The 25,471-nt window shown below is 49.7% G+C and overlaps 1 protein-coding gene across 1 annotated transcript in view; it reads left to right on the top strand.

The window, feature by feature from the left end:
* GLT1D1 (glycosyltransferase 1 domain containing 1) overlaps window positions 1–7,925 on the top strand; it is a 41,526-nt gene extending 33,601 nt beyond the window's left edge. Inside the window, exons 11-12 of the mRNA XM_041410292.1 lie at window positions 1,564–1,662; window positions 7,779–7,925. Of these exons, the coding sequence (XP_041266226.1) occupies window positions 1,564–1,662; window positions 7,779–7,925 (246 nt within the window). The remainder of the gene's footprint in view (window positions 1–1,563; window positions 1,663–7,778) is intronic.
* Window positions 7,926–25,471: the final 17,546 nt, after the last annotated feature.

Below are 25,471 nucleotides of genomic sequence, written 5' to 3'. Positions count from 1 at the left end.
CCAGAAAGAAGCCAATTTAAAATTGTAGAAAAAGAAGCTGGACAGACTCTGCTGTGCTGTGAGGCACAATCCAGTCTTGCTCAACATGTGCAGCACCAGCAGCCTGGAATAACAGCCAGAGCAAATGATAAAAGTAAAAAAAACTAGAGATGAAGGGATGTTGTAAAGCAATAAAACTGAAGAGCCAACAAGAAGATGCATAGGCTAGAAGGAAGGAAATGAGGGACAGTCCAGAAGCCAGAGTGGTAAATAAAGCCTGCACTTGCTCTAGCAGCCCTGCATTGCTTGTTGGGGAACATCCACAGCTTCAGTTTGCAGCCTGCATCCTCCTGCAGCAGCAGCAAGACACATCTGCAGCCAAAATAATGGAACAAAACAGATGGCCAGGGGACTAAAATGTTGCTTGATGCTATTATTCCTGGAAGCTAGGTCAGTAAATTATACATATTTTCAACAATGCAAATGGTTCTTTTTACTGCTTGAAAATTGTCTAAGTATCTAAATTAAATTTGAAGCCACTTCTTGCAGTAATTATTTACAGCCCAATCCATTTGGCTGAGGCCAGTGGCATCAAGGCAGCCCTGCATCTGAAGCACTTGGCCATCTGTTCTGCCTCTCAGCAGCTATAATTCATTGGTACCTGGGACCTGAAGATTTTCTTGTGTAGCAGTTCCTGCCCTCCAAGTCACACAGAACAAATGTCTTTCCCTTTAGAGTCTGGAAATGACAGAAAATTAAATATAAACTTGGTGCTCAGCTTCAATCAATCACCAGCTCTGGAGCTTCATTCTGTGTGTGAGTGACCCCAGATAATCTGGAGGTTTCTGATACAAAGTGCAGAACAGGTTTTGTCATTAAGGGTTGTTATTTTTAGCACTAACTGCTGCAAAGCAGATGTTTGTGCCAGGGCTATGGAAATGCCATGGTCAGACCAATACACCTGCAGTGCTGATTTAAACAGTGCTTTTCTTGGCTATTTTAAATTATTAAAATATGTTGCTAAGTCCAAGCAGTCCCTTCCTGTACCTCATCAGCCTGGCTATTTGTCTCTTCAGTTTTGTACAAAATATAAAAAATCACGGTTTTCTCCTTGGAGTTTTGTTTCCTCGCTGTGTGGACTGAAGCAGAATTGCTCCTCATGCAGGACTGTAATGACAGCAATTAAAACTGCACTGACTCTGGAGTGACAGGGAATCAGCATGAAACAGATTTGGGGGAGGGAATCTCCTCATTATTCGACAGGGTGATAATTGCACGTGTGAGTATTTCTGCTGGCACAGTCAGTGCATCTCCAGGCTCCCCGGTTCACCAGCAGGGGTTAATCCTCAGATGCAGAGAGCAGAGCTGGGGGTCCCGGGTCTGCACCCCTCAGGGCTGCAGTGTGTTCTGTCAAGGGGCTTGGCAGAGCTCTGAAACTGAAAATTTTTAATTTTTCACTTAAAAATCTGGAGAGGTGGGAAAGAAGTTGGGGTCGTTTCTGCTTTTCTTATTAAAATCGTCATTGTTAGCACCTCAAAATCCACAAATCCTTAGAAACTCTTTCCTTTTTCTGTATTCCTCTAGGCAATGGACTTAGAAATTCCAGTGCTGGCAAGGAACATTCCTGGGAACGCAGCAATAATAAAGCACAAGGAAACAGGGCTGCTCTTTTCAACCCCCCAGGTAAGAAACCCAGCCACCCCCGGGTGCCCTTTGTGCCCCAGGCCTGGCTCTGCGGGGTCCCTGGGGTCCCTGGGGTCCCGGGGTCCCCTCCTGCAGCCGGCTCTGCTCCCCTCTGCAGTTCAGGCAGCTCGTACTAGGTGTCAGCCTTGTGAAGCTTTCCATGAGCTCCCACTTGTTGCTTTGGAGGTTCCATACCCAAACCCTGCAGAGATGCTCGGGGTGCTCACATTTCCCTTGTTCACAAATTCCTGCAACAGGAATTTGTGTCAGACAAGCTGGAGCTCGGCAGGAGAACGAGCCTGGAGTCTCAGGTGACACGTTTGCTGTCATTTCTGCAGTCAGTGCTAATGTAAAGTATTTTTAGAGGCAAGATATTGCTCACTCAGAGAAATTAATGATAAAATTAAGCGAAGTGTTAGGACGAAGTCTCAGGGAAGTTAAATAAGAGTGGGAAGAGAGGGAACACTACCCATATTTAAATGCTGGAAATGTTCATTTCAGCATATTTTCCTGCATTAGGGCTTTGCTGTTACATATCCCTGTATGCCATGGAAAATGGTCTCAGAAAAAGATTCCCTCAGAGTTTTATCCAACTCAAGATTAAAAAAGCGTACTGGGATAGCCATGGAAAATGGTCTCAGAAAAAGATTCCCTCAGAGTTTTATCCAACTCAAAAAAGCATCCTGGGATGCACCATTTGATAATTTTGCAAAGTAGAGAACGTATCTTATTTATTTACTTTGTGGACTGTGTGATTAATGCATTATGTGATTATTTACTTTGTGGACTGTGTGACTGTGTGATTAATCCTATCAAGTTGTGTTTCTGGAAGGTGAATCCTCTTGCTTGGTTTTGAAGAAGATTTTAATAGAAAAACCCTTCCAATTCAAGTATGGTTCTGTTTGTTCCTGGAATATTCAGTTTTTCCAGTGGTATCTAAAAAACCCCAAATATTTCTTTGATAACTTTTGTACATGTATTCCCTGAATAAAAATCTCACTGCCTTCCAGCTCCTCCAAAACTTGCAGGACACACAAGCCTATTGAACAGGGAGAGCTCTCTGGTGTCAGTGCTGGTGCATTCTGCTGTTTCCTCAGCCTTGGCATTCCAATGCATGATTAAACCAGGCCCAGTCTCATCACACATCCCTGCAGGAGCCTCTCCTGTGGTCTCCAGGCACCCCTTCCTTCCAGGGGTGGGATTTTATTTGGGACCTGAGATCCAGTAAGACGCTGCAGCCAGGGGCTCACATTTCCCCCAGTGCCCTCAGGACTCTGGGCAAAGGGCTGAGGACTGCAGGACCCTCTGAGAGCAGGGCAGGAGTCCCAGGCTGCCAGGAGCCCCTGGCTGCAGCGTCTTACTGGGCAAAGGGCTGAGGACTGCAGGAGCCTCTGAGAGCAGGGCAGGAGTCCCAGGCTGCCAGGATGTCCAGACCACTGTCATTTCACTTTCTGTGAACCCCTTCTAGCCTGAGCTGCCTTCCCTGCGCTGTGCCATGCAGAGATCTGAACCCCATCCTGCTGCTGCTCCTTTTTGCTGTTTTTCTAGCTCAGAATCTCTTTGGGGTGAGGACTGCAGCACCATTTACCTGTGAGCTTGCAGGTGAGACGTTTTGTAGTGGAATCAGCCAAGTTTGTGCAGCACCCAGAGGAGGGAAGGTGACATCCCCGTTTCTGCAAAGCAGCACCTGCAGCTCAGGCAGTGAAAGCCCCTTCATGATTTATTGCTGTCACACGAGGTGTGAACTGTCAGAGGCTGGGAATGGTCAGGAAAAGCCTTGTTTGCAGGGGAATGCCCTAATCCCACTGCAGGGCTGCTGAACTTTCTTCATGCAGAGGAGCTCAGGATGCCAACCTCAGCACTCAGGGGTTTGGAGATAAAGTGACCCTTTACTCGTGTTCCTTAGCTCCCCAAACCATGTCAAATACAGTTTTAAGCCACTGCACACAGTCTGCCAGAGGTTGAGAGTCACATTAGATCAAATAAATGCAATTAAGTTTGAAGACATTTTAATTGTTGGGACAAGGGACAGTGCCCATGGCACTTAGATTGTGACCTCAGAAGATTGGTCTGAGTGAGCTGGGACTGGAAAATGTTCTGCTAAGTAATTTTTTGGGATTTTTTTACTTTGACTACTTTGACACCTTAAGTATCTTTTTTGGTGTGCCCTCAAATGCATCAAGTTAGTGAGGAAAATGTCTTTAATCTACAAAAAAGATCAGAATTTTGTCTAGGTGCTTGGGAGAATCTGTCAAGTCTGTCTGGCTGGAAGAATCTGGACCACCAAAGCTGAGGAAAGTCTGGTGGATTAGAAAAGGAATTTTCCTTGCTGAGTTTGGTGGATCCTGTCTGGTTGTGAGGACACAGGCTGGGTCACAGCCCAGGACAGAAAGTATTGCTTATTTTCAGTTGTTTCTGATCTGAGCAGGGAAAGCTTTGCAGTACCTTGGGTAGGAGCAGTTGTGCCTGCTCTCTTTTGAAAGCAAATTAGAGGGATATTAATTGAGCATTACGCAGTGAGAATTGTTTTAAATGGGGAGTGCTGCTTGCTTTCTTCTTGCTGGAAGTGAGCTTTTGTGGCTTCCAGGAAAGCAGGAAATGTTGTGTCTCGTTGTAGGCATCCTTAACCATTTGCATTTGGCTGGAAATAGCAAAAGCCCTGCCAGTCATGGAGCCAGCACCCAGATGGAAAGAGTTAATCTGGAGGGAAAGCCCCGGAACGTTTTGTCCCTGACACTCCATCATTTGTGCACATTTCTGTGCACATCACTCTTAAATCATGGGCTGATCCTGCTGCTGCTTGAATTTGCAAGTTTATGGAATATTTGACACCGAGTTAATGGGACCTGAAGTAAAAAAAAAGTAAGAGATAAAACGGGGCAATAAATAATGCAAAGCTGTGTTAAAAGGGAAGGCACAAAAAGTTATTCAGCAGGCTGGGCTTCAGAATTCTATATCTTCCATGTCTGTAAGAGCTCACAGAAGGACCTAAACAAAGAGAAGGAGGCCAATAAAGGCACTAGGAAGGGACAGAGGTGGATGGAGCTGAGCTGGGCAGCCCCTGTGAGGGTTTGGAGGGCTGGCAGCAGCCCAGGGCTCCAGAGCTGTGCCCCTAGCCCAGAGCAAACCCAGGGCAGCACTGCCTGCACAGCTGGGGCCAGGGCTGCTGCTTGAGAATCCCCTCCTTCTGTCTGCTGAAGCTGCTCTGAACTGCTTTAACTGCAGTCTTATTTTCGTTATATAAATGATGCATTAACCATGCATCTTATTTTCATTATGTGTGAGCTGTGGCACCGGTGCAGCTCTCGTGGTAATTGAGGAATCCTTCATCCTTTTTTCCTCAGTGCCCTCATTTTCCAGCTTTATCTCCTGGATACCTGTGTTCCTGTGTCTCTGCAAAATATTACACAGGATTTATTTTAGGTACTACACAGAGGAGTTGACATTTTCTTTAGGGATGACTGGTCAATTTAGCAGGAGAAAAGTGTATTATGGATGTTGCTGTTGAAAAAGGCAGGTGGCTTTGTGGTGGAGCACTTCCATGGAAAGGGCAGGTGTGAGAGTGCTTCTGGGTGTACAGGAGATGGTTTGGCCCCATTTCTCTGGGTTGTGACTCACAGCTGAGCCTTGCACTGTGTTCTGCTGCCACCTGCACAGATATATTTTTATATATATATAAAAAATATATTATATATTATTATATATTAATATATATATTTCATATATATATATATTTAAATATATCTATATCATATCCCCTCCTGGGTGGGAATAAAGGTTTGTTGGAAGGATTTGCCCCAAGTAGTCAGCTGGCACAGAGATCACCTCCTTCACCTGGGCTGCTGAAGTCATGCCCTTAGCTTCTATAACTGAAAGGCAATTTGGGAATTTGACCCCTCTCACCAAAACTGCAGCTACAACAAAATAAGGGAGAGCATAAATATTTGTGCAAATGTCACAGATACAGCTGCTGCAGATGTGGTACTTCCCTGCAGTTACTTTACACACCACAGGCTTCTGGAAGAGCAAAGTGGAATGCTGCATTTCCTGCAGGAGCTCAGTTCTGGATGTCTGCATGCTGCAAGGGCAGCCTTGGCACAAACCACAGCTGAAATCCACTCACCTGTGGTCAGGGGAGACACCTGAGAGATGAACTGTGCTGTCTGGAGCTGAGCACCCAGAGCCAGGCAGCTGCTCGAGGTACGAGGCAAACCCAGATGAATTTTCCCATTGGCTCTGGGGATTGCAGGTGCTTGGGGGGTCACACTGGAGGAGGAGGAGGAGGAGGAGGAGGAGGATGCAGCTGAGCAGTCCTTGCTCACCACCTCCTGGTATTTTTCCATTTGCTTCTTCTCTCTCCTCCATTTTCTCAAATTTTATGCTTTGGACTCAGTTTGGCATTTTTTCCTGAAATTATCCTCAGCCCTGAGTATTGTAACTGTGAGTAAGGATCTCATTTCTTCTATCATTTACATGTTTCCAAGTTTTTGTCCTCCGTATCCACAATTTAAAAGAATGCTAATAGGACTACCTGTCAAGAAATGTTACATTGCTGCTTCTGCTCGTAGGTAATTTACATAAATTACTTTTAAACATTACTTTAAATAAAATCCTCCACAGGAGCATAAAATTAAAGTTGGGGATGTGGTTCAGTGTGAACAGTATTTATTACTGTGATTTTCCAGGCAATTGGATGAAGGCAGCAGCAGGACTCAGGTGAGCCTTTCCCACCTTCCCTGTGGAGCTGGGTCAGCTCTGACAGAGCCTGGGAAGTGCCAGGGAAGGGCTGAAATCCCAGCTGAAGCCCCAGGAGCTGTGGGTGGGAGAGGCTGGACACAGCCCCTGGCTCCTCCAGGGCTCAGCCCTGCTCTGGTGTACAGTGAGAGGTCACTGCTCACTTGTGTGCATGAAAATCTCCTTATTCTCTCACCTGGCCACAAACCTTTGCACAGCAGTGCTCTGTGGCTCTGGCTGTTGGATTTTCCTGCTGATTGTCCTGCAGGAACAGCCCAAGCAGTGCTGGTGCCCTGTTCAGTGATTTCCCCATCACTGTGGCCCAGGTCTCACACTGCCTTGTGCATTGTGCACTGAGCAGCAAAGCTCATCCAAAAACCCCAAAGTTCAACCAAAGATCTTACAGCTGTGGAGGAGTTCAGACACTCTGTGTGCTTAGATTTTCAAGGACAGTTGTCTCCTTATCCTGACGTTGATATGAACTCTGTTCTCAGCTGACAGACTGTAAATAATGTAAATAATGGATCTCCTCCTCCCATCCCCTCTGTGCCCTGTCCCCCTGCACTGAGCTGCACTACCAGTTGTGTGGTAATACATTATCTGAATTTCCCACTGACACCAGAGCTGTGTGCTTTCCTGAGCTGAACCAAGGCCCTGCTCTGCACACATCTGAGCACATCTGTAATCCAGCTGAAGCACTGGAAGCTGTCTCTGGATGGAAAATGAGAGCAGCTGCTCAGAACAGATTAGCTCAGACATCAGATCTCCTTTCACGTGTTTGAAGCTCACAATTTCTCTTGCCCAGAAGCAAATGAGAGGCAGAGGAGCAGGCAGAGGACAGTTGTGATCTTGGAGCTCTGGTATTTTGCCCAGTGAAGTTAAAGGGAATATGTGGGGGGTTTTTGGTGCTTGTTGAGCTAACCCTGCTCTATCTGTACCTGCCCAGGTGCTGCATGCCTGCTCCTATCTCACACTGGGTTTGTGTTTTTTAGTTTTACCATAAAATTCTGAAGGTGCAGCAGCAATGAGGTGAAAGTTTAGCTGAGCTGAGATCAAGCATCTGATGCCAGTTGTCCTCCGTGCAGAACAGACAATTCATTTATAACCAGCCTGGCTTTCCAACCACTGGGCAGGCAGGCCATTTTTGTGTCATTAAATGTGAATTGTCTTTGATTTTTATTGTCTTAGTTGGTGGACTGTGTAAAATAATAATTTTATTATTTATTGGTCATTTTTATAAATAAAGTATGGTATTTGACCTTGAGAAATTCCTTAGGACAGCTTCATCCAGTGGCTCACAGTTGGACAGGTACCAGCTATTGCACTATCATCAGGACCTTTTCAAAGAAATTGGAACTGATTCTTTTTTTCATCTTTTTTAGGAGTTTGTTGCGCTGTCCAAGAGTTTAATGAACGACCCCATTATGGAAAAGGAAATTGTAACCAGGGCCAAAGACTACGTGAAGAAGCATCATTCCTGGGAAGGGGAAAGGAAAACCTACCAGAATCTTGTGCAGAGACTCCAGTGACTTGGCAGGCTCCAGCTGAGAGCCAGCAGAGCACTTTAATGATGGAAATGTGATTAGCTTTGGGTTTCTCTTGGGTTCTTCCTAGAAAAATAGTCAGACACTGTTATTGTGTTTGAACAGCCCCGAGCACAGGGCCCAGAGCAGGCTCAGTTTGGGGCAGCAGGAGGGAGGCAGCCCTGGAGCAGGTGCCAGCTGCTCTGAGGCTCCCAGGGCAGGCCAGTCCTGTTCTGGACCCCAACCCCTGCAGCACAGCTCCCTCCCCACTGCCAGCCCCTGGGCACCTGCAGTGCACACCCACACCTGCTGCTACAGCCAGGCAGAGGGGGAATCACTGAGCCCAGAGCCTGCACAAGCACAGGGATCAAGCACTGACCCCAGAGCTTGCAGCAGCACAGGGATCAGTGACTGACCCCAGAGCCTGCCCAAGCACAGGGATCAAGCACTGACCCCAGAGCTTGCAGCAGCACAGGGATCAGTGACTGACCCCAGAGCCTGCCCAAGCACAGGGATCAAGCACTGACCCCAGAGCTTGCAGCAGCACAGGGATCAGTGACTGACCCCAGAGCCTGCCCAAGCACAGGGATCAAGCACTGACCCCAGAGCTTGCAGCAGCACAGGGATCAGTGACTGACCCCAGAGCCTGCCCAAGCACAGGGATCAAGCACTGACCCCAGAGCTTGCAGCAGCACAGGGATCAGTGACTGACCCCAGAGCCTGCCCAAGCACAGGGATCAAGCACTGACCCCAGAGCTTGCAGCAGCACAGGGATCAGTGACTGACCCCAGAGCCTGCCCAAGCACAGGGATCAAGCACTGACCCCAGAGCTTGCAGCAGCACAGGGATCAGTGACTGACCCCAGAGCCTGCCCAAGCACAGGGATCAAGCACTGACCCCAGAGCTTGCAGCAGCACAGGGATCAGTGACTGACCCCAGAGCCTGCCCAAGCACAGGGATCAAGCACTGACCCCAGAGCTTGCAGCAGCACAGGGATCAGTGACTGACCCCAGAGCCTGCCCAAGCACAGGGATCAAGCACTGACCCCAGAGCTTGCAGCAGCACAGGGATCAGTGACTGACCCCAGAGCCTGCCCAAGCACAGGGATCAAGCACTGACCCCAGAGCTTGCAGCAGCACAGGGATCAGTGACTGACCCCAGAGCCTGCCCAAGCACAGGGATCAAGCACTGACCCCAGAGCTTGCAGCAGCACAGGGATCAGTGACTGACCCCAGAGCCTGCCCAAGCACAGGGATCAAGCACTGACCCCAGAGCTTGCAGCAGCACAGGGATCAGTGACTGACCCCAGAGCCTGCCCAAGCACAGGGATCAAGCACTGACCCCAGAGCTTGCAGCAGCACAGGGATCAGTGACTGACCCCAGAGCCTGCCCAAGCACAGGGATCAAGCACTGACCCCAGAGCTTGCAGCAGCACAGGGATCAGTGACTGACCCCAGAGCCTGCCCAAGCACAGGGATCAAGCACTGACCCCAGAGCTTGCAGCAGCACAGGGATCAGTGACTGACCCCAGAGCCTGCCCAAGCACAGGGATCAAGCACTGACCCCAGAGCTTGCAGCAGCACAGGGATCAGTGACTGACCCCAGAGCCTGCCCAAGCACAGGGATCAAGCACTGACCCCAGAGCTTGCAGCAGCACAGGGATCAGTGACTGACCCCAGAGCCTGCCCAAGCACAGGGATCAAGCACTGACCCCAGAGCTTGCAGCAGCACAGGGATCAGTGACTGACCCCAGAGCCTGCCCAAGCACAGGGATCAAGCACTGACCCCAGAGCTTGCAGCAGCACAGGGATCAGTGACTGACCCCAGAGCCTGCCCAAGCACAGGGATCAAGCACTGACCCCAGAGCTTGCAGCAGCACAGGGATCAGTCACTGACCCCAGAGCCCCCTTCAGCCCATCCCTGAGGCAGCACAGGGATCACAGACAGCCAGGACAGGGCTGGTGCTGGGCAGAGGGAGAGCACAGGGTGCTCTGTGCTGCCCTGAGCCCTGCAGCCCCTCTCCTGAGCCTGCATTCTGCCCCTGGGAGCAGGGCAGGAGCTTGGCCTAGGTGCCAGAGCTGTGCCAGAGCTGCTTGGTTACATAAACTACCTCTTGCTTTGCCAGTTCCTTTGGTACCTCTGTGATTTACTTATTTATTGAAAGATTTATGAGACCTGTAAAAAGGGATGGGGGGTGGAGGTATTTTCAATTTACTGTGTGTTTTGGTACTGTTTGTTCTTTTTCGTGGCTTTTCAGGATGTATTTCAATACAAAGCAGCAGGCTGGTCTGAAAGTGAGACTGATCCCTGCTTAAAGCCCACACTGATCATCCCTGTCAGCCCAGGGATCATGGACACATCTTTGAGTCTGTAACTGGTCATCAAAGGACTTGCATCTAGAGGAAAAATAAAAAATTAAGGGTATATTTGTAACTACTTGTTCTTAGGAATCTGTTTGCTTTGTATGGTCTCTCTTGCCTCAAGGAGAGCCTGTGAAATGTTTTCTGTTGACTCCAGTGGCTGTTGTGTCAGAGTTTTCTTTGTAATAATGAAGTTCACAGTGTATTTTAAGCTTTCCTCTCTGTTTTTGATGTTTTGCAAGGTTCTGGTACAGTAAACAAGAAAGCAGTTTGAATGTTGTATATTGATTTCTCCCAAATTCCCCTCCTTGTTTTGTGTTGGGGCTGCTCAGCCTTCAATAACAATCCCCAAGGGCAAAACCAGCCTGATTTCAACTCCCAGCACTGCTGCACTCCCTTCTGAGCAGGTTTTCCCTAACCATTCCTGGAGAGTCCTTTGCCATGGGATGGAAGTGCAGCTGGAAGGCCCTGCTGCCTCTCCTGGCCACTGCATCCACTGCAGGGATGCATTTGCAGCATCACATATGGCAGGGGACCTTTACAAGGAATAAAAAAGGACTTTTCCAACTAACTGAGCCAACTTCAGGGTGTCCTGTTCCTCAGAACCTCTCAGAGATCTCCTCTGCCAGCTCATTGCTGATGCCCTGCCTGACTGGCTTTGATCCTCAGCCATTCCCCCTCCCCTTCCAACAGTATTGGTTGCCTTCTGAGAAAAACAGGTTCTTAAAAGCAAATAAACAAATCCACAACGTGGAACAGAAGCCTAAGCACCGAGCTGATGGCAAGTGATTAGTAATAGTAATGATTAGAAAGCTTTTTCTGCAGCCTGATACATTTATTACTAAGCTTCAACTATAAATATATTGATCTGGAATTTGTGCTATTCCCAGCAAAACAAAATATGTTCAAGTGAGAAATTCTGCTACACCCTCAGAATGTAATTAACATACGATTTTTCAGGCTGTATTTAATCTATAAATATGAAATCTGCATCTGGGAAGCAGCATGCTCATTTGCATGTGATAGCAGTGGCAGAAGCACAAACAGCAAGGGAAGGAAAAGGGGAGGCAGCCCAGGTGTGGTTTGGGGGCCCCAGGACTGTGTGGGGCTCAGAGGAGGCTGCACCCCTCAGGCAGGGGCTGATTTTGGGACATCCATCACAGGCTGCTCTCCCTGCAAGCCTGGCCAGCAACTGCAGGAGTTTCATCACCATAAACTGCCACTGGATTTATGGTTTGCATTTCACCCAGTCTTATGTTCCAGGCCTATAAATATTCAATGAGTCTTGTAAGTCCTTGTAAGGAAAATATGAGACCCATGCAAGCAGTTTTGGGTGTAATTATCTTTGCAGCAACTTCACTCAAATGATTTTATAGGTAAGAATAATCCTTTTGTTGTCCTGCAGCCCTAATTACAGTATTTATCTTCCCCTTCAAAGCCCGCTCCTACCCCAGCAGCTTTTTAAGCAAAGCACACCTCGATGAGATGCAGCTCCAGCTCCAAAAATAGCCCTGGTTCTGTTTGCAGGGAAAAACCTCCATTGTGCATCTGCCCCACGGCTCCTTCTGTATTCCAGGGCCTTGAAATGTACTGTTAATTAACCTAATTGCATGCCTTTTACTTTGCTGTTAAGTCTGCCACTGAATCCACGGGAAGTGGACCTTACCATGGGTACCAGGATGCTGCTCCCTGCCTTGGCACAATGCCCCAGAGCTGGGCTGACAAACCCAGCCATGGCAATTAGCACTGCATTTAATTAAAGCATGCACATCCCAGTCCCCAGGGTTAGCTTCTGTACCTTCCTGCCCTAGGAACACTCATGCTGGGCTGTGTGCCCATTTTTTGGGGTGCTGACCACTGGGGTTTCCACTTGCAGAACCCCAGAGCTCCAGCCTGCCTACAGGCAGTTGCTTGGAAGCTTTGCTATGACCATATCAGGACTTAATTGTGAAAGAAAAACCTTAAAATGTATATTGGAAGATTTAAAACTATTTGTGCCTCTTCTGCAAATCATTTACCATCCATTTAGCCCCAACCCAAACATCTGCAAGTGCTACCTTTAGGATTAATAAATGCACAGGCACTTCAGTGTTCATTTTCAATGTATTTTCTCCTGTCTCTTGGGCTTATAACTCATTCTGCCCCTTTCTCCCCTCAGTCTTTTTAATCTTCAGGTCAGGAATCACTCCCCATGAAAATAAAGAAACAGTTTTGTCAAAGGCTTGTCAGAGGAGATGGGTGCTTCCATGTGGAATTCAGCCATTTAATGGCTCACTGGGATCTGAGCATTTTTTTTCATTAAGTTGTCCAAAGTAATTTCATCACTCCAGAATTTATTTCACTTCCACCCTCCTCTGCCTGGTGGGTCCCAGCCCAGTTCCTTTAATGTTTGCTGCTGAAACCTCATGCAAGAGCAGGTCCTACAGCCCTGCCCTGTGCCAGAGCTCCTCATGCCTTCAGTTCTGCCTGACTCAGACACAACCCTCACCTTCCAGGGCCTTCACTGCCCCGAGAATTTTAGAGAAAGGAGCTACTTGTTACAATGAAAAGTCCCACAGTCATCAAACAGGAGCAAACTGTAGTAAAAACCAGCACTCCTAATTTTTTAAGAAACAGTTTACATTTTCAAAAATCATCTGCAATTTAATTCTCTCTAAATTAAGCATATTTTCATCAAGTAATTATTCCATGTCATTCCTACGACATCTCTTTTAGGTAGCAAATATGGAGGGCACTTGAAATCTCACATCCCTTCCAAAAATGCAGGCCAGCACTTGTTTTGTCCAGTGCCTGAAAAAACTACTCTAGAAATCCATTTCCCCTAGAGCATTGCCATTAAGCTAATTTAAAACATGTGTTTGAAATTAAACAATACGTTTTAATTAGACCAGCAGAGAACATCTGGTCCCTGAGAAATCAAAGTTGTGGGCACCTGAACTGGGAGAGCATTCACCCCCCTGAGCAGCCTTTAACCCTTCCTGCTCCAGAGCAAGGGCTGGCACCCCTTGGATGAGATTTTCATGTGCTCCTATTTCTGTGCACTCCAAATGTGCTTCAGAAAGAAGTCCAGCCACAAGTACAGCCTTGCCAGATAGAGGTCACTCATTTCATTTGTGTGATTCAGTCAAGTTTCATCACTCATTGAAACTAAATGCTCCTCTACTGCTTCAAAAATTAATCCCTGCCACGGCAAAGTCCCACTGTTATTTCAGTGGCTTTAACAAAGTGAACTGAGTTACCAAAGCTCTCATTTAGCTTGAGCAGCACAGCAAAAGCTCCCAGCCTGAGTGTGGCCTTTACACACGGCAAAGTCCCACTGTTATTTCAGTGGCTTTAACAAAGTGAACTGAGTTACCAAAGCTCTCATTTAGCTTGAGCAGCACAGCAAAAGCTCCCAGCCTGAGTGTGGCCTTTGCCAGCCCTTATGGCTCCCAGCTTCTTACCAGTTTGGGTTTTCTTTTGCTTTTAAAAATAGGTTTAGGTAAATAAGAATTCACCTGAAATCACTTTAAAAATTCCATCAATCCTGCCTGTCCCAGCCTTGCCAGCTTGCAGTGCCCACCAGGCTCTGGGACTGCCTTTGAGCTCAGCCTGCCTGGGCCAGGATTATCCACAGGCAGAGAGCTGCACCTTTTTGTGTTTCTCTTTGTGTTTGACAGCACAGCAAAGCAAGGGGCAATGGACAAATTCCATAACCATTTTCTGGAGCAGGAGAACATCAGTGTTCCCTTTCTGAATATTCATCACCTTTTAACTCCACTTCACTCTCTTTTCCTCTCAGTGTGACCCCAGCAGTGTTCTGAGCACTTTGAAGCCTTTCCCAGAGCCTGCAGCTCAGGCTGCTTTGTGTTCAGTCTCCTCCTGACTGCATCCCCCACCGTGGGAGCTGCTCCCAGAGTCCCTGGAGCATTTTGTGTTACCTGCTGCATCCTCAATCCCTGCTCAGCTTCTGTGCTGCAGCTACACCAGAGACCTCCATCTGTTGGGAGGGAGCAAAACAGAGAGGCCCTTAACATAAATAATATTAATAGATATTAACAGAAATGCACACTGAGCTCCTCCAGGGACTGGGCACACCTGTGGGCTGCCACACAACCTGCAATCCCAGTGCCACGGCAAGCAGATGAACACCCTAAAGCACCAAATAATTCCCATTGTGTGTTGGATGCAACTGCAGGAGCAGCAGGTTTTGCTGCACATTGTGCCCCACTGTTTTGGAGTACAACAGTTCCCCTGGCATCAGTGCCAAATGAGTGGAGAGTTCATTCTGAGAGCCTGAACAAACACAGACAATGAGGATAAAGCACATTGCTGCAGCACGTTCAAGGAGCTGGTAAAAATAATATCTTAATCAAATAACTCAGCTGCAACTGCCATGAACTGCTGGGAAGGTTAAGGCTGTGGCTCAGTATTCTACTGAGAAAACACAGAATTATTCCAAACACGGCTCCATCACCACTGCTTGACTGGGATTAAAAGCAGAGGATGCAAAGCAGAGCTCCCAGCCCTAAAGCAAACTGAAGGCACCAAAAACCACCAAAGTTAAAGGAGCAGTCTCAAAGAGCAGCCACCCAGCAAGATAATGCAACTCTAGAGAAAAGGAACTCCAGACTGGCGTGGCTGAGTCCTAAATAAAGACTGGGGAGGGCTGTTAGTTTAATTTACTCCAAAATGAGGAATACAGCCACACTGAAGGCTCTGTCTGAGCTCTGGGCCCAGCTCCCAGCTGCAGCAGGGCCTGCCTGGTGTGCCCAGACTCTCTGAGACCCAGAGCAACAATGGTCCCCAGCTCTGAAACCAGGAGAGGAATTACCTGTGTGTTCTGGGCCCCTGGGGCTCTGAGCAGAGCCAGGGGCCTGGCACAGCCCCTCTGTCTGCCCAAAACCTGAACTCTGCTGAAAAGCACGTGATGCCAGCCAGACTAAATCCAAAGTGATCAGGAAGATGTGACAAGAAAAGCTGATTTCCATTGTGGATGGCAGCCTGGAGCTACAGTACTAATAACAGTGAGGAGAGCCATGGCTTCAACAGGGAGAACAGGACTAAACAAGCAACCATTGTGGCAGTCATTGAAATTTTTAATTAAGAGTAATTAGAGAAAAAGACAGCCTTAATAATTAACCAGTGCTTGCTGGGCAGGAGTCCAGTGCCACGTGTTGCCCTTTTGGGTAATAAGTGAAACAGAATATTCCCCAAATCCCAGTGGCCCGAGGTGGAAGCAGGAGATGCAATTAAAAGGGAAAGCAGCAGCCCTGGGCAGGCTCTGGCTGTGTCCCCTCGCTGTCCCCAGGCTCTGCCCTGCCCTGGGAGCCTCTGCAGGTGCTGCTCACCTGTGGTGCCACCCAGGCTCTAGAGGTACCTGCTGGGGAGGGACAGTGCTCGTGCTGAAAACGTGACAAAAGTTCATCTGCCGCTTCCATAATTAAAATAATTGTCACACAGGGAAAAGCTCTGTGCAATATTACTCTGTGCTGACATTGAGGGGAAGCTGTGTTTCAACAGGAGCAGATTTTGTCACACAATCCTCTGCTTTCCAGGAAGTGTTTCACTGACTTCTACATAAAGACCAGGAGTGACTGAACCCACTTTGTGCTGCAGCCAGTGAAGATCTTTTTTCTCTGCCACACCAAATATTTAAATGTCAATCTCTTAACATAACAAACTGCCTCTGGAGGCACAGCACAGGCTGTGTTCCTTATTAGCCCTTTCCTAGGTAACCTAAATTGCAGTCAACTAATATGTGGATTATAAATTCCCTTACAAAAAATCCATAAAATATTAGTTTTAACTGTCCACCTCTATTATTTCCACCAGAAGAAGTTAATTTGAACAGCTGCAAATGAAGCCTTTTGAGTCCAGCTTTACTTAAAGCTATTTAAAAGGAAGAAAACCAAAACCCTCCCAAATGAGTTTAACCAGAATACTTATCATAATACATTCCACATAACAAAGCATTTCCTTTTATACTGAATATTCATTTCTGTAAAGAAAAGCTTGGAAAAAACCAACCACACAGCAAATCAAGGCCTCAGGAGTGCAAAAAAACAGCCCCAAGCCCTCCCTGCCAGGGAGTGCCCAGCCAGGGAACCCTTCCAAGGCTGCTGTGAACTCATTTCCCAGGAGCTGGCACTGAGCCTGGATCCTGACAGGGCTTGGGATGAGCCCTGCTCTGCACGAGGGGCAAGCCCAGGCTGCACAGGCAGCCACAGCCCCCACATCATTTATGGGCACTGCCACGTCCCAGCAGAGGCACCGAAGGGGAATGGGGCATGGGGCACTGTGGATAAAGGAGAGTTTTGGCTGCCTTGGCCCAGCAGAGGCACTGAAGGGAGCAGGCCATGGGGCACTTGGGATAAAGAGGAGTTTTGGCTGCTTTGGCCCAGCACAGGCACTGAAGGGGAGCAGGCCATGGGGCACTTGGGATAAAGGAGAGTTTTGGCTGCCTTGACTCAGGAGAGGCACTGAAAGGGAATGGGCCATGGAGCACTCTGGATAAAGAGGAGTTCTGGCTGCCTTGGCCCAGCACAGGCACTGAAGGGAGCAGGCCATGGGGCACTCAGCATAAAGGAGAGTTTTGGCTGCCTTGGCCCAGCAGAGGCACCGAAGGGGAGCAGGCCATGGGACACTCTGGATAAAGAGGAGTTTTGGCTGCCTTGGCCCAGCAGAGGCACTGAAGGGGAACGGGGCATGGGGCACTCTGGATAAAGGAGAGTTTTGGCTGCCTTGGCCCAGCGGCTGCCTTGGCCCAGCAGAGGCACTGGAGGGAGCAGGCCATGGGGCTCTCTGGATAAAGAGGAGTTTTGGCTGCCTTGGCTCAGCAGCTCCTGGGTGTCCCAGGAGGAGATGGAGCTCCACTCAAGGCTGCAGGAGTCCAAGCACCCCCAGCTCCTGGGGCTGCAGTGGCAGGAGCTTCTCTGCAGCCCCAGCAACATTCACATGGCAATGGCAAGCTTCTGTCAATGCTAGTACCACAGAAAAGAACAAACAATCAGGTATCTACAATTCCCACAACTGGTTCTGTGTGTCCCACACTGCCCGTGGCTGCCCAGCAGCCTGGCAGCGTGCTGTGTGGAGCAGCTCCTTTTGCTCTGGGCCAAGGTTCCCCTCTGTGGCTCCTGCCTGGGACCCCCTGGCCCAGGTGCTGGGAGAGGGCAGAGCCTCTTCCTCCAGAGCAGCTCTGCAGCCAGGGATGGCCCCACAGCACAGAAATGACAGTGACTGCTCCCGAGCTGTGCAGCCCCAGAGCCAGCTCCTGCTCGCTGTTTGCTTTCCTCTCCGAGTCAGGACTGACCTTTCCTCAGGTGTTTGGGCTTTGGATGATGAAGGGAGAGACAAATGTGCAGGCAAACAGGTGAAAGCTGGTTTGCACACAGCTCCTGAGGGCTGGCTCTGTCACTGCAATGCCATTAATTATGTGCTCATGCAAATCAGGTGTGGCTGCAGAGCAGGAGCCTCACCTGGAGACACAAACCCCCGACTGTGGCAGGCACAGAAGGGATGGGGAGAGCCTGGAGGAGAGCAGATCTTGTGAAGCTGCTCCAAATGCAGCCAAGGGGTTCAAATGCAACCCCTTCCCCTCAAACACCGTGCACTGTTGTGAGGAGGCAGGACAGAAATCCCAAATCCCTCTAACCCAGGAGGAATTGCAGCGTGTTGATTTTCTCAACTGCGCTGCATAAAACTCCATTTATTCTTCAACATCCCTCCTGCTCACTGGAGAGAGTGGATTGCTGAGCCAAAGTCTCCCCTTCCAGCAATTTGCAAGCACACCTGGAGGAAAGCTCCTGACATGCCTGGCAGCTCTGACAAACCCTGCAGTGCCAGGCAAACAGCAGCCCCTGAGCCCCTGAGTCTGTTCCACCAGTCCCTCCTCAGAGCACAGCGTTTGGAACGTTAAAAAGAAAAAAACAAACCAATTCATGAGACTGTTGTGTTGCATTAGGAACACACTGAAAGGTGAGGGGGGCAGGGCTCATTTCTCAGCGTAGGAAATAAGTATTTTTGTATCCTGTCTTCTGCACGCCCCGCCCGGGCTGGAAAGCTGGAGGCTTTTCTCTCTGCTCAGGACTGAATTGCCCTGAGTATTCACTGCCTGTATCTGTTACCCAAAAATCTGTTCCAAGTTCCTTTTTTTTTTTTTTTTTTTTTTTTTTTTTTTTTTTTTTTTTTTTTTTTCTTTTTTGAGGAGAAAAGGGGAAGAGAGAGAGAGAATCCTCAGATCAGTAAGTGAAATAATTCACAGCTATCCTCTTTTATAGAAAACAAATCCATTTCCCCACCTCCCCACACCCCACATTGTTGCTGCTGCATTATCTGTACGAGCCAGGCATTGGCAAGGAGACAGGGGAAAAATGACAGGACATTGTAAGAGAATTTAATGAAGTGGCTCCAAATATTGTATCAAAATAAATGAAGTGAATAATGCAGAGCTCGTTCCAGGTCCCTTCCACGCCAGAGACCATTGTGTGAGCAGCACATCCGAGGAGCTGGGGGAACACAAAGGTGCCACTGTGGCACCTGGCAGGGCAGGAACAATGGGCACCTCAACTGCTCCATTTACTGCAGCAATTTGCTGGGGCCAGGCACTCGGGAAGGGAAGAGCAGCTGGTCAAAGGCGAGGAGGAGAATTATCAGCCTTTCTGAGCTCTACTATTTGCTTCTGCTTAGGCTGATCGCAGCCCTGCTGAGCTCCTGCAGCCCTGCTGAGACCCTGGGGCTGCCACGGGAGGGACACGGGGCTGGCACTGCCACTCAGCCCTGCCTGTCCTGGGAAATGTCCCCTCAGATCCATCCCCTGTGCCACAGGACACAGAGCACTGCCAGGCTCTCACACGGCTGTGCCTGTGACCCTGCCAGCAGCTGGGGGCACTCACTGTTCCCTGGCTCTGTGAAACACCTCTGGACTCCTCTCTCTGCAGGAGGAACACTCACAAAGGTGTAAAACACCTCTGGGCTCCTTCCTCTGCACGAGGAACACTCACAAAGGTGTAAACACCTCTGGGCTCCTCCCTTTGCATGAGGAACACTCACAAAGGTGTAAAACCCCTCTGGACTCCTCTCTCTGCACGAGGAACACTCTCAAAGGTATAAAACACCTCTGGACTCCTCTCTCTGCAGGAGGAACACTCACAAAGGTGTAAAACACCTCTGGGCTCCTTCCTCTGCACGAGGAACACTCACAAAGGTGTAAACACCTCTGGGCTCCTCCCTTTGCATGAAGAACATTGACAAAGGTGTAAAACACCTCTGGACTCCTCTCTCTGCACGAGGAACACTCACAAAGGTATAAAACACCTCTGGACTCCTCTCTCTGCAGGAGGAACACTCACAAAGGTGTAAAACACCTCTGGGCTCCTTCCTCTGCACGAGGAACACTCACAAAGGTGTAAAACACCTCTGGGCTCCTTCCTCTGCACGAGGAACACTCACAAAGGTGTAAAACACCTCTGGACTCCTCTCTCTGCATGAGGAACACTCACAAAGGTGTAAAACACCTCTGGACTCCTCTCTCTGCATGAGGAACACTCACAAACACCTCTGGACTCCTCTCTCTGCACGAGGAACACACACCAGGAGTGGCACTGCCTTTGGGGACAGCGCTGAGCGCTCAGCTCAGGCACACGGCTGTCCCAGCTCTCGTTCCAGCCTGCTTTGGCCCTGGCCCTCACCCCAGAATGTGGCAGGGCTCCCAGCTGCCCTCGTGTGGGTGCAGGACACCTGCAGGGGCCACTGGCTGTGCCAGCCAGGAGCAGTGACAACACAAACCCAGCTGGGGAGCCAGCAGCAGAAACCATTCGAGCTCTCACCTCGCTCGCAAACACTCCGTGTGCCTCTGCTCTACTCTTGTCTAATTCTGTGTTCCCCGGGTCTGGCAGGGAGAAAACAAATGGTTGGCACTTACCCACCCCCTCCAGCTCTGCCAGCCACGGCTCCAAGGCATCCTCCCCTCCCTGGGGACACGTCCTGCACCCATCCTGCTGTCCATCAAGGCTCTCCTCACCCAACTGCAATTCCCTGCCAGCTTTACTTGCAAATTCCCTCTCTGCCCAGCTCATGGTAAGAACCTTAATATTCCTGCAGATTCAGAAAGGGGATTTCCAACAAGCATTAGGAAAATTAAACTTCTCAAGAGCTGTCTCAATCTGACAAGCTATTTCTGGTCTTTAAAGGACGGCAAGTGAAAATATTCCAGTGGGGGATGGGAAGCTGTAGTAAGCAAAGGATGAGTTAAGGCAGAAAGGAGGGCAGGCAGTGCTGGATATTCCTAAGCACCCATCTGTGTATTCACAGCCACAGAAATACCTGAGTGTGAGTTGTTTCAGGCCTCTTGCTGCCTTGCAATAGAAAATCACCATCTCCCAGCCCTTGCCTGCACCCAAATCCACAGCAGCTGGGAACACTGAGTGTGAGAGGCATCCCTTGGGGACCTGGGCTTTGCATCCCATCCGGAGCTCCCCTGGGCAGCAGGCTGGGAGCTCCTGGCTAATCCAGCAACTGCCCACCAGGACAGGGGCTCTGGGGATGGGGGACAGGGAGGGCACACTCCAGAGCTCCCCAGGCTGGCCTGGGGACACTGGGCTCACCAGACCTGCAGGAGGTGGCACAGTGCCCCAGCTCGGGCTGGCCCCAGGGCTGGCTGGGTGCACCTCCCATATCCCAGGGATCTGTGTGTGTCCTGCTGCTCCCTCCCCTACAGGGAGGCTACAAAGTGCCCCAGCTTGGCCATCCCTGTCCCCTCCTGCTCCTTTCTGCCCCTCTCTGCTGCGTTCCCCTTGTGCCTCCCCTTCAGAGCCTACAGCCACGGGGAGGAGAGGCTGTTTATAGCCCAGGTCACTGCAGGGGAGGGTGAGAAGCTGAACCAGCCTTTCAAGATGGAAGGGTGTGACTCCGAAGGAGGAGATGATGTTATTTTCTTTAGGAGCATCAGAGTGGCAAAATTTAGCTGTTTGCAAATTTCTCGGCAGTGTGGCCTCACTCTTGCTCTAAAACCTGGAAATTTCCCCTGGTTTGAGGCCTGATTTGTGTGATCATGCTCAGCCTGTCTGTCTGTCCTCCCTCTTCTCTGCAGCAATCTTCCCCAGCAGGGGAAATCACAATTCACAAATCACATTACAGCGGGGTTAAAGAGCACCCCCTGCAATTACAGCCCCTCCTCATGGGGCAATGGGAGTGGGGGACACCAGCCCTGCAGATGATGAAGGGACAAAACAATTAGAGGAGATGATTAAAATCCTAAGGTTCTTCAGGGGCTGGGGTGATTGTGCAAGGACTGTGCAGTGCAATGAAAAAAACCCTTCTGAGCTTGCACTTGCAGCCTGCCAAAAATGCCTCTCCAGCTGCACGAACTGGTCTGGCAAAGACAATTACTGAGTGCTGTATTAAAGTCAAGGCTGTGTGGAGAGCTTGGTACAGAGCAAGACCTGATCAATAGACAGGATTTTCCACTATTGCAGAATTCTTTGCAGGCTGTAGCACTTATTTAAGGGAGGAGCACAAGAGGGACTGATTTGACCTTGGTGTCCTGTCGGGCAGCACAGGAGGGAATGCCAAATGCTAAGAGCAAAGCTATTGATTAGCCCTGAGAGGGGGCTGATGCAGGAAAACTGTAAAGAGTTCTTCATGGCCAAGAGGAGCACAGTGATTTAGGGGCTTGGCTTGATGATAACAGGATGGAAAATGTGTGTCCACAGACATCAGACAAAGGATCTGCTGAAGAAACAGGGAGGCATGAGGTACAGCTGTACAGGTGGGTGAGCTCTTCATGGACACACATGAGGCTGGGCTGGACCCAGGCAGAGTGTGCTGACCTAGGCAGTGCTCAGGGAGAGTGCAAGGACAGTCCCCTTCCTTCTGTCCTTATTTCTGCTCCACTCTGCCCATCTGCACTCACTGAGCTCAGGAAAACGCTGCAAATGGGACTCAGTCATCTCTGCAGTCTCATATTATCAGGGCTGAGTAGTGAAGCTCCTTGGATTGCTTTTTATGTCATTAGTGCATTAACTGACTGTAGGAAGCTCTAATTTAATTACTAGGAACACAGGCCTGAACATGAATCAGCACAGCCCTGTTACACTTCAAAGCTGCAGCCTTCTGCTGCTGGGGACACTGAGCTGGGCTCTGCCAGGTGCCACAGAGAGCTGGAGGCACCCTGGCAGGGCCAGCCAGCATGGAGAGGGCTGGGGAAGGCAGGCACAGAGAGCTGGCACCCAACCAGGGCCAGCCAGCATGGAGAGGACTGGGGAAGGCAGGCACAGAGAACTGGTACCCAGCATGGACAGAGCTGGGGAATTCAGGCACAGAGAACTGGTATCCAGCATGGACAGAGCTGGGGAATTCAGGCACAGAGAGCTGGACCCAGCCAGGATGGAACAGAACTGGGGGAATTCAGGCACAGAGAGCTGGCACCCAACCAGGGCCAGCCAGCATGGAGAGGGATTGGGAATTCAGGCACAGAGAGCTGGACACAGAGAGAATGGGCTGGATGAATTCAGGCACAGACTGCTGGTACCCAGCATGGACAGAGCTGGATGGGTTCAGGCACACAGAGCTGGTACCCAGCATGGACAGAGCTGGATGGGTTCAGGCACACAGAGCTGGTACCCAGCATGGACAGAGCTGGATGGGTTCAGGCACACAGAGCTGGATGGATTCAGGCACAGAGAGCTGGTATCCAGCATGGACAGAGCTGGATGGGTTCAGGCACACAGAGCTGGATGGGTTCAGGCACAGAGAGCTGGTACCCAGCATGGACAGAGCTGATGGGTTCAGGCACACAGAGCTGGTACCCAGCATGGACAGAGCTGGATGGACTCAGGCACACAGAGCTGAATGGACTCAGGCACACAGAGCTGGTACCAGAGCTGCAGCAGGGGCTGTGGCTGCAGAAGGCAGCCTGGCAGGAGCCCTCGTGTGCACCCAGAGCAGTTCAGCAGGAGCCACGAGCTGGGGCTGTGCAGTCCAACGTGACTCGGGGCACTGGTGTCCCTGCAGGCTCCCTGCTGCTGGGGGGACGTGTGGCAGAACTTGTCGTGTGCAATCCAGCAGCCCCCTTGGCCGTGTGCTGGGGATTTCCTAATGAGCACTGGCAGCACACACAGGCACAGGAGCACTGCTGCTGCTCCAGCCATTAATATTACATTCGTGGGCTGCTTAATTTGCTGTTCCTCACGGAGCTGGAGCAGGGAGCCTGCATAATGAAGCATTTGTTGACAGAGGTCTTCATATCACATCAGCAAGAAGGTAGAAAATGATCCTGTTTCAGGCATACTTGCTTGACTCGAGTAACCTTGGCCCTTCTGATGCTCCTGAGGAGGAGCAGGGCCCAGGTGCTCTGCTTTTCTCAGGCCATTAGTGCTGCCAGTTTGGAACTTCACCTGCTTAAGCTTCCAAACAGCACATCACTGATTTCACTGGAAGGAGCATTATTTCTGCATGAGGAAGGTGATGGGTGCTGGCAGCCAAACACTGCCCACAAAGGTGCTTAAGCAGATGGCTGGGTAAGGGCACAGGCAGGGCCCACCTGGGAGCTTTCACGCAGAAATGAACTGCAAGCAGAACACAAATCCTGTCTCCTCAGCACTTTGCAGGGATACCCTGCCTTGCTTCAGAGCTCTGCTGTCCTCAGGGGACAGCTGGAGCTGCAGGCAGGCAGGGCACTGAGGGCTGGCTGGGGCTGTGTGGGGAGCTCAGCTGGCACCCTGTCCTGTCCTGCAGGACACACCTGCCCTGCAGGACACACCTGTGCCACCCTGGCAGCTCCCCCAGCTGAGCCCCTAGCTGGGGAGGGCTGCCAGCAGGACAGCTCTGATTTCTGCTGGCACTCAGATGTGGGGCTCCAGGGCTCTGGCACCACAATGAACATGTAGAAATATGTGACAGAGTTCCTGGGCTTTCAGGACTAAATAAATTCATCTCTGTGAGGTTTTTCAAATGCTTGAGGCATTTTCTAACCGCACCGTTTGGCAGCAATAGCTCCTTCCCCGAGCTAATTCCTCAGTGATGCTTGCTGGACTTTGATCAATACCAACCCGAGCCCAGCCAGCTCTCCCCAGTGACAGTGTGAAAGGCTCTTCCAGGCTGTACTACACGAGTCCTTCAGCCCTCACCGAGGAGCTGCCACAGAGAACAGCCCCTGGGGCCACAGCAGACTGAGAGCTGGCAGTCCTGGAGAAACCGAGCGCACACGGAGCTCAACTAAAGCGTCTCCAGGTGCTCACTTCACTTACATCCCATTCATTACAGAAACGAGGTGTGGAAGTAGTTTCTAGAGCTACTTGGTGCAGGCTGCACATAGATTTAATACCTGTTCTGGTTTTTAAAGTCAACTCCAGAGAAGTCCTGTTTCAAACCAGTTATTTAGCTGCATTGCTCAGACTTTGAGCTCGCTGGTGTTTAATGCAGCTGGGTCTAAACCACCATGTATTTAAGACTGCTGAAGGGGAAGCTTTTAAAATGAAAGAAGAGAGTAAAGAACCAGCTTACCTGATTTATAGGACCATTGAGTTTCTACTCCTGATTGTATTCAGGCATAAAGTCTCTAAAAAGAACCTAACTGTATCAGATAAATTTTCTTTTTTTTTAAACATGCCTCAATCAGTCTACTCACAGGAAGAGAGACTCAAACATGAAAATAAGAGGCAACTGCACAGAAGAAAACAATAAGATAATTAATAACTCTCACAGGAGAGTGCTTGCTGTCAGCAGGGCTCTTTATCAGGTTCAAGAGATTGCCAGTGGGAGCCACAGCTGCAAAACATTATGTGTGTGCAGCACATCAGCCCCATCACTGCTTTAATGATGAGGAACAGGATTTAGGTCCCACGTTTGCCAGCTGGGATCTCAGCTGACTGCTGAAACATGGAATTCCTCCCTGAGATGCTCAAGGTGCAGAGGGTTTTGCAGCAGCAAAAGGGAATGTACACAACACCCCCTCCCAACAGATACATAGATGCAAAAATCTCTACAGGAAGTCAATGTATTCTGCTATTAGCAGATTAATTAGGGTGTTTGCCTGCATACAGGTGGCACAGGTCACTCTCAGCATCCTGCACAGTGGGGTTTGTCACAGATTTGCAGTGATTCTGGGCACATCACCTCACCCTGGGCTCCCCAGGTCAGTAAGGAGCACACCTTGCTCAGAGCACTGGGAGGTCCATGCAAGGAGCACTCCAAACACTGCATTATTTATATTTA

Source organism: Onychostruthus taczanowskii, unplaced genomic scaffold, assembly GCF_017590055.1.
Source record: "Onychostruthus taczanowskii isolate IOZ18803 unplaced genomic scaffold, ASM1759005v1 scaffold32, whole genome shotgun sequence".
In the NCBI taxonomy this organism is placed as follows: Eukaryota; Metazoa; Chordata; class Aves; order Passeriformes; family Passeridae; genus Onychostruthus; species Onychostruthus taczanowskii.
This window is presented reverse-complemented; position numbering and strand designations above follow the sequence as displayed.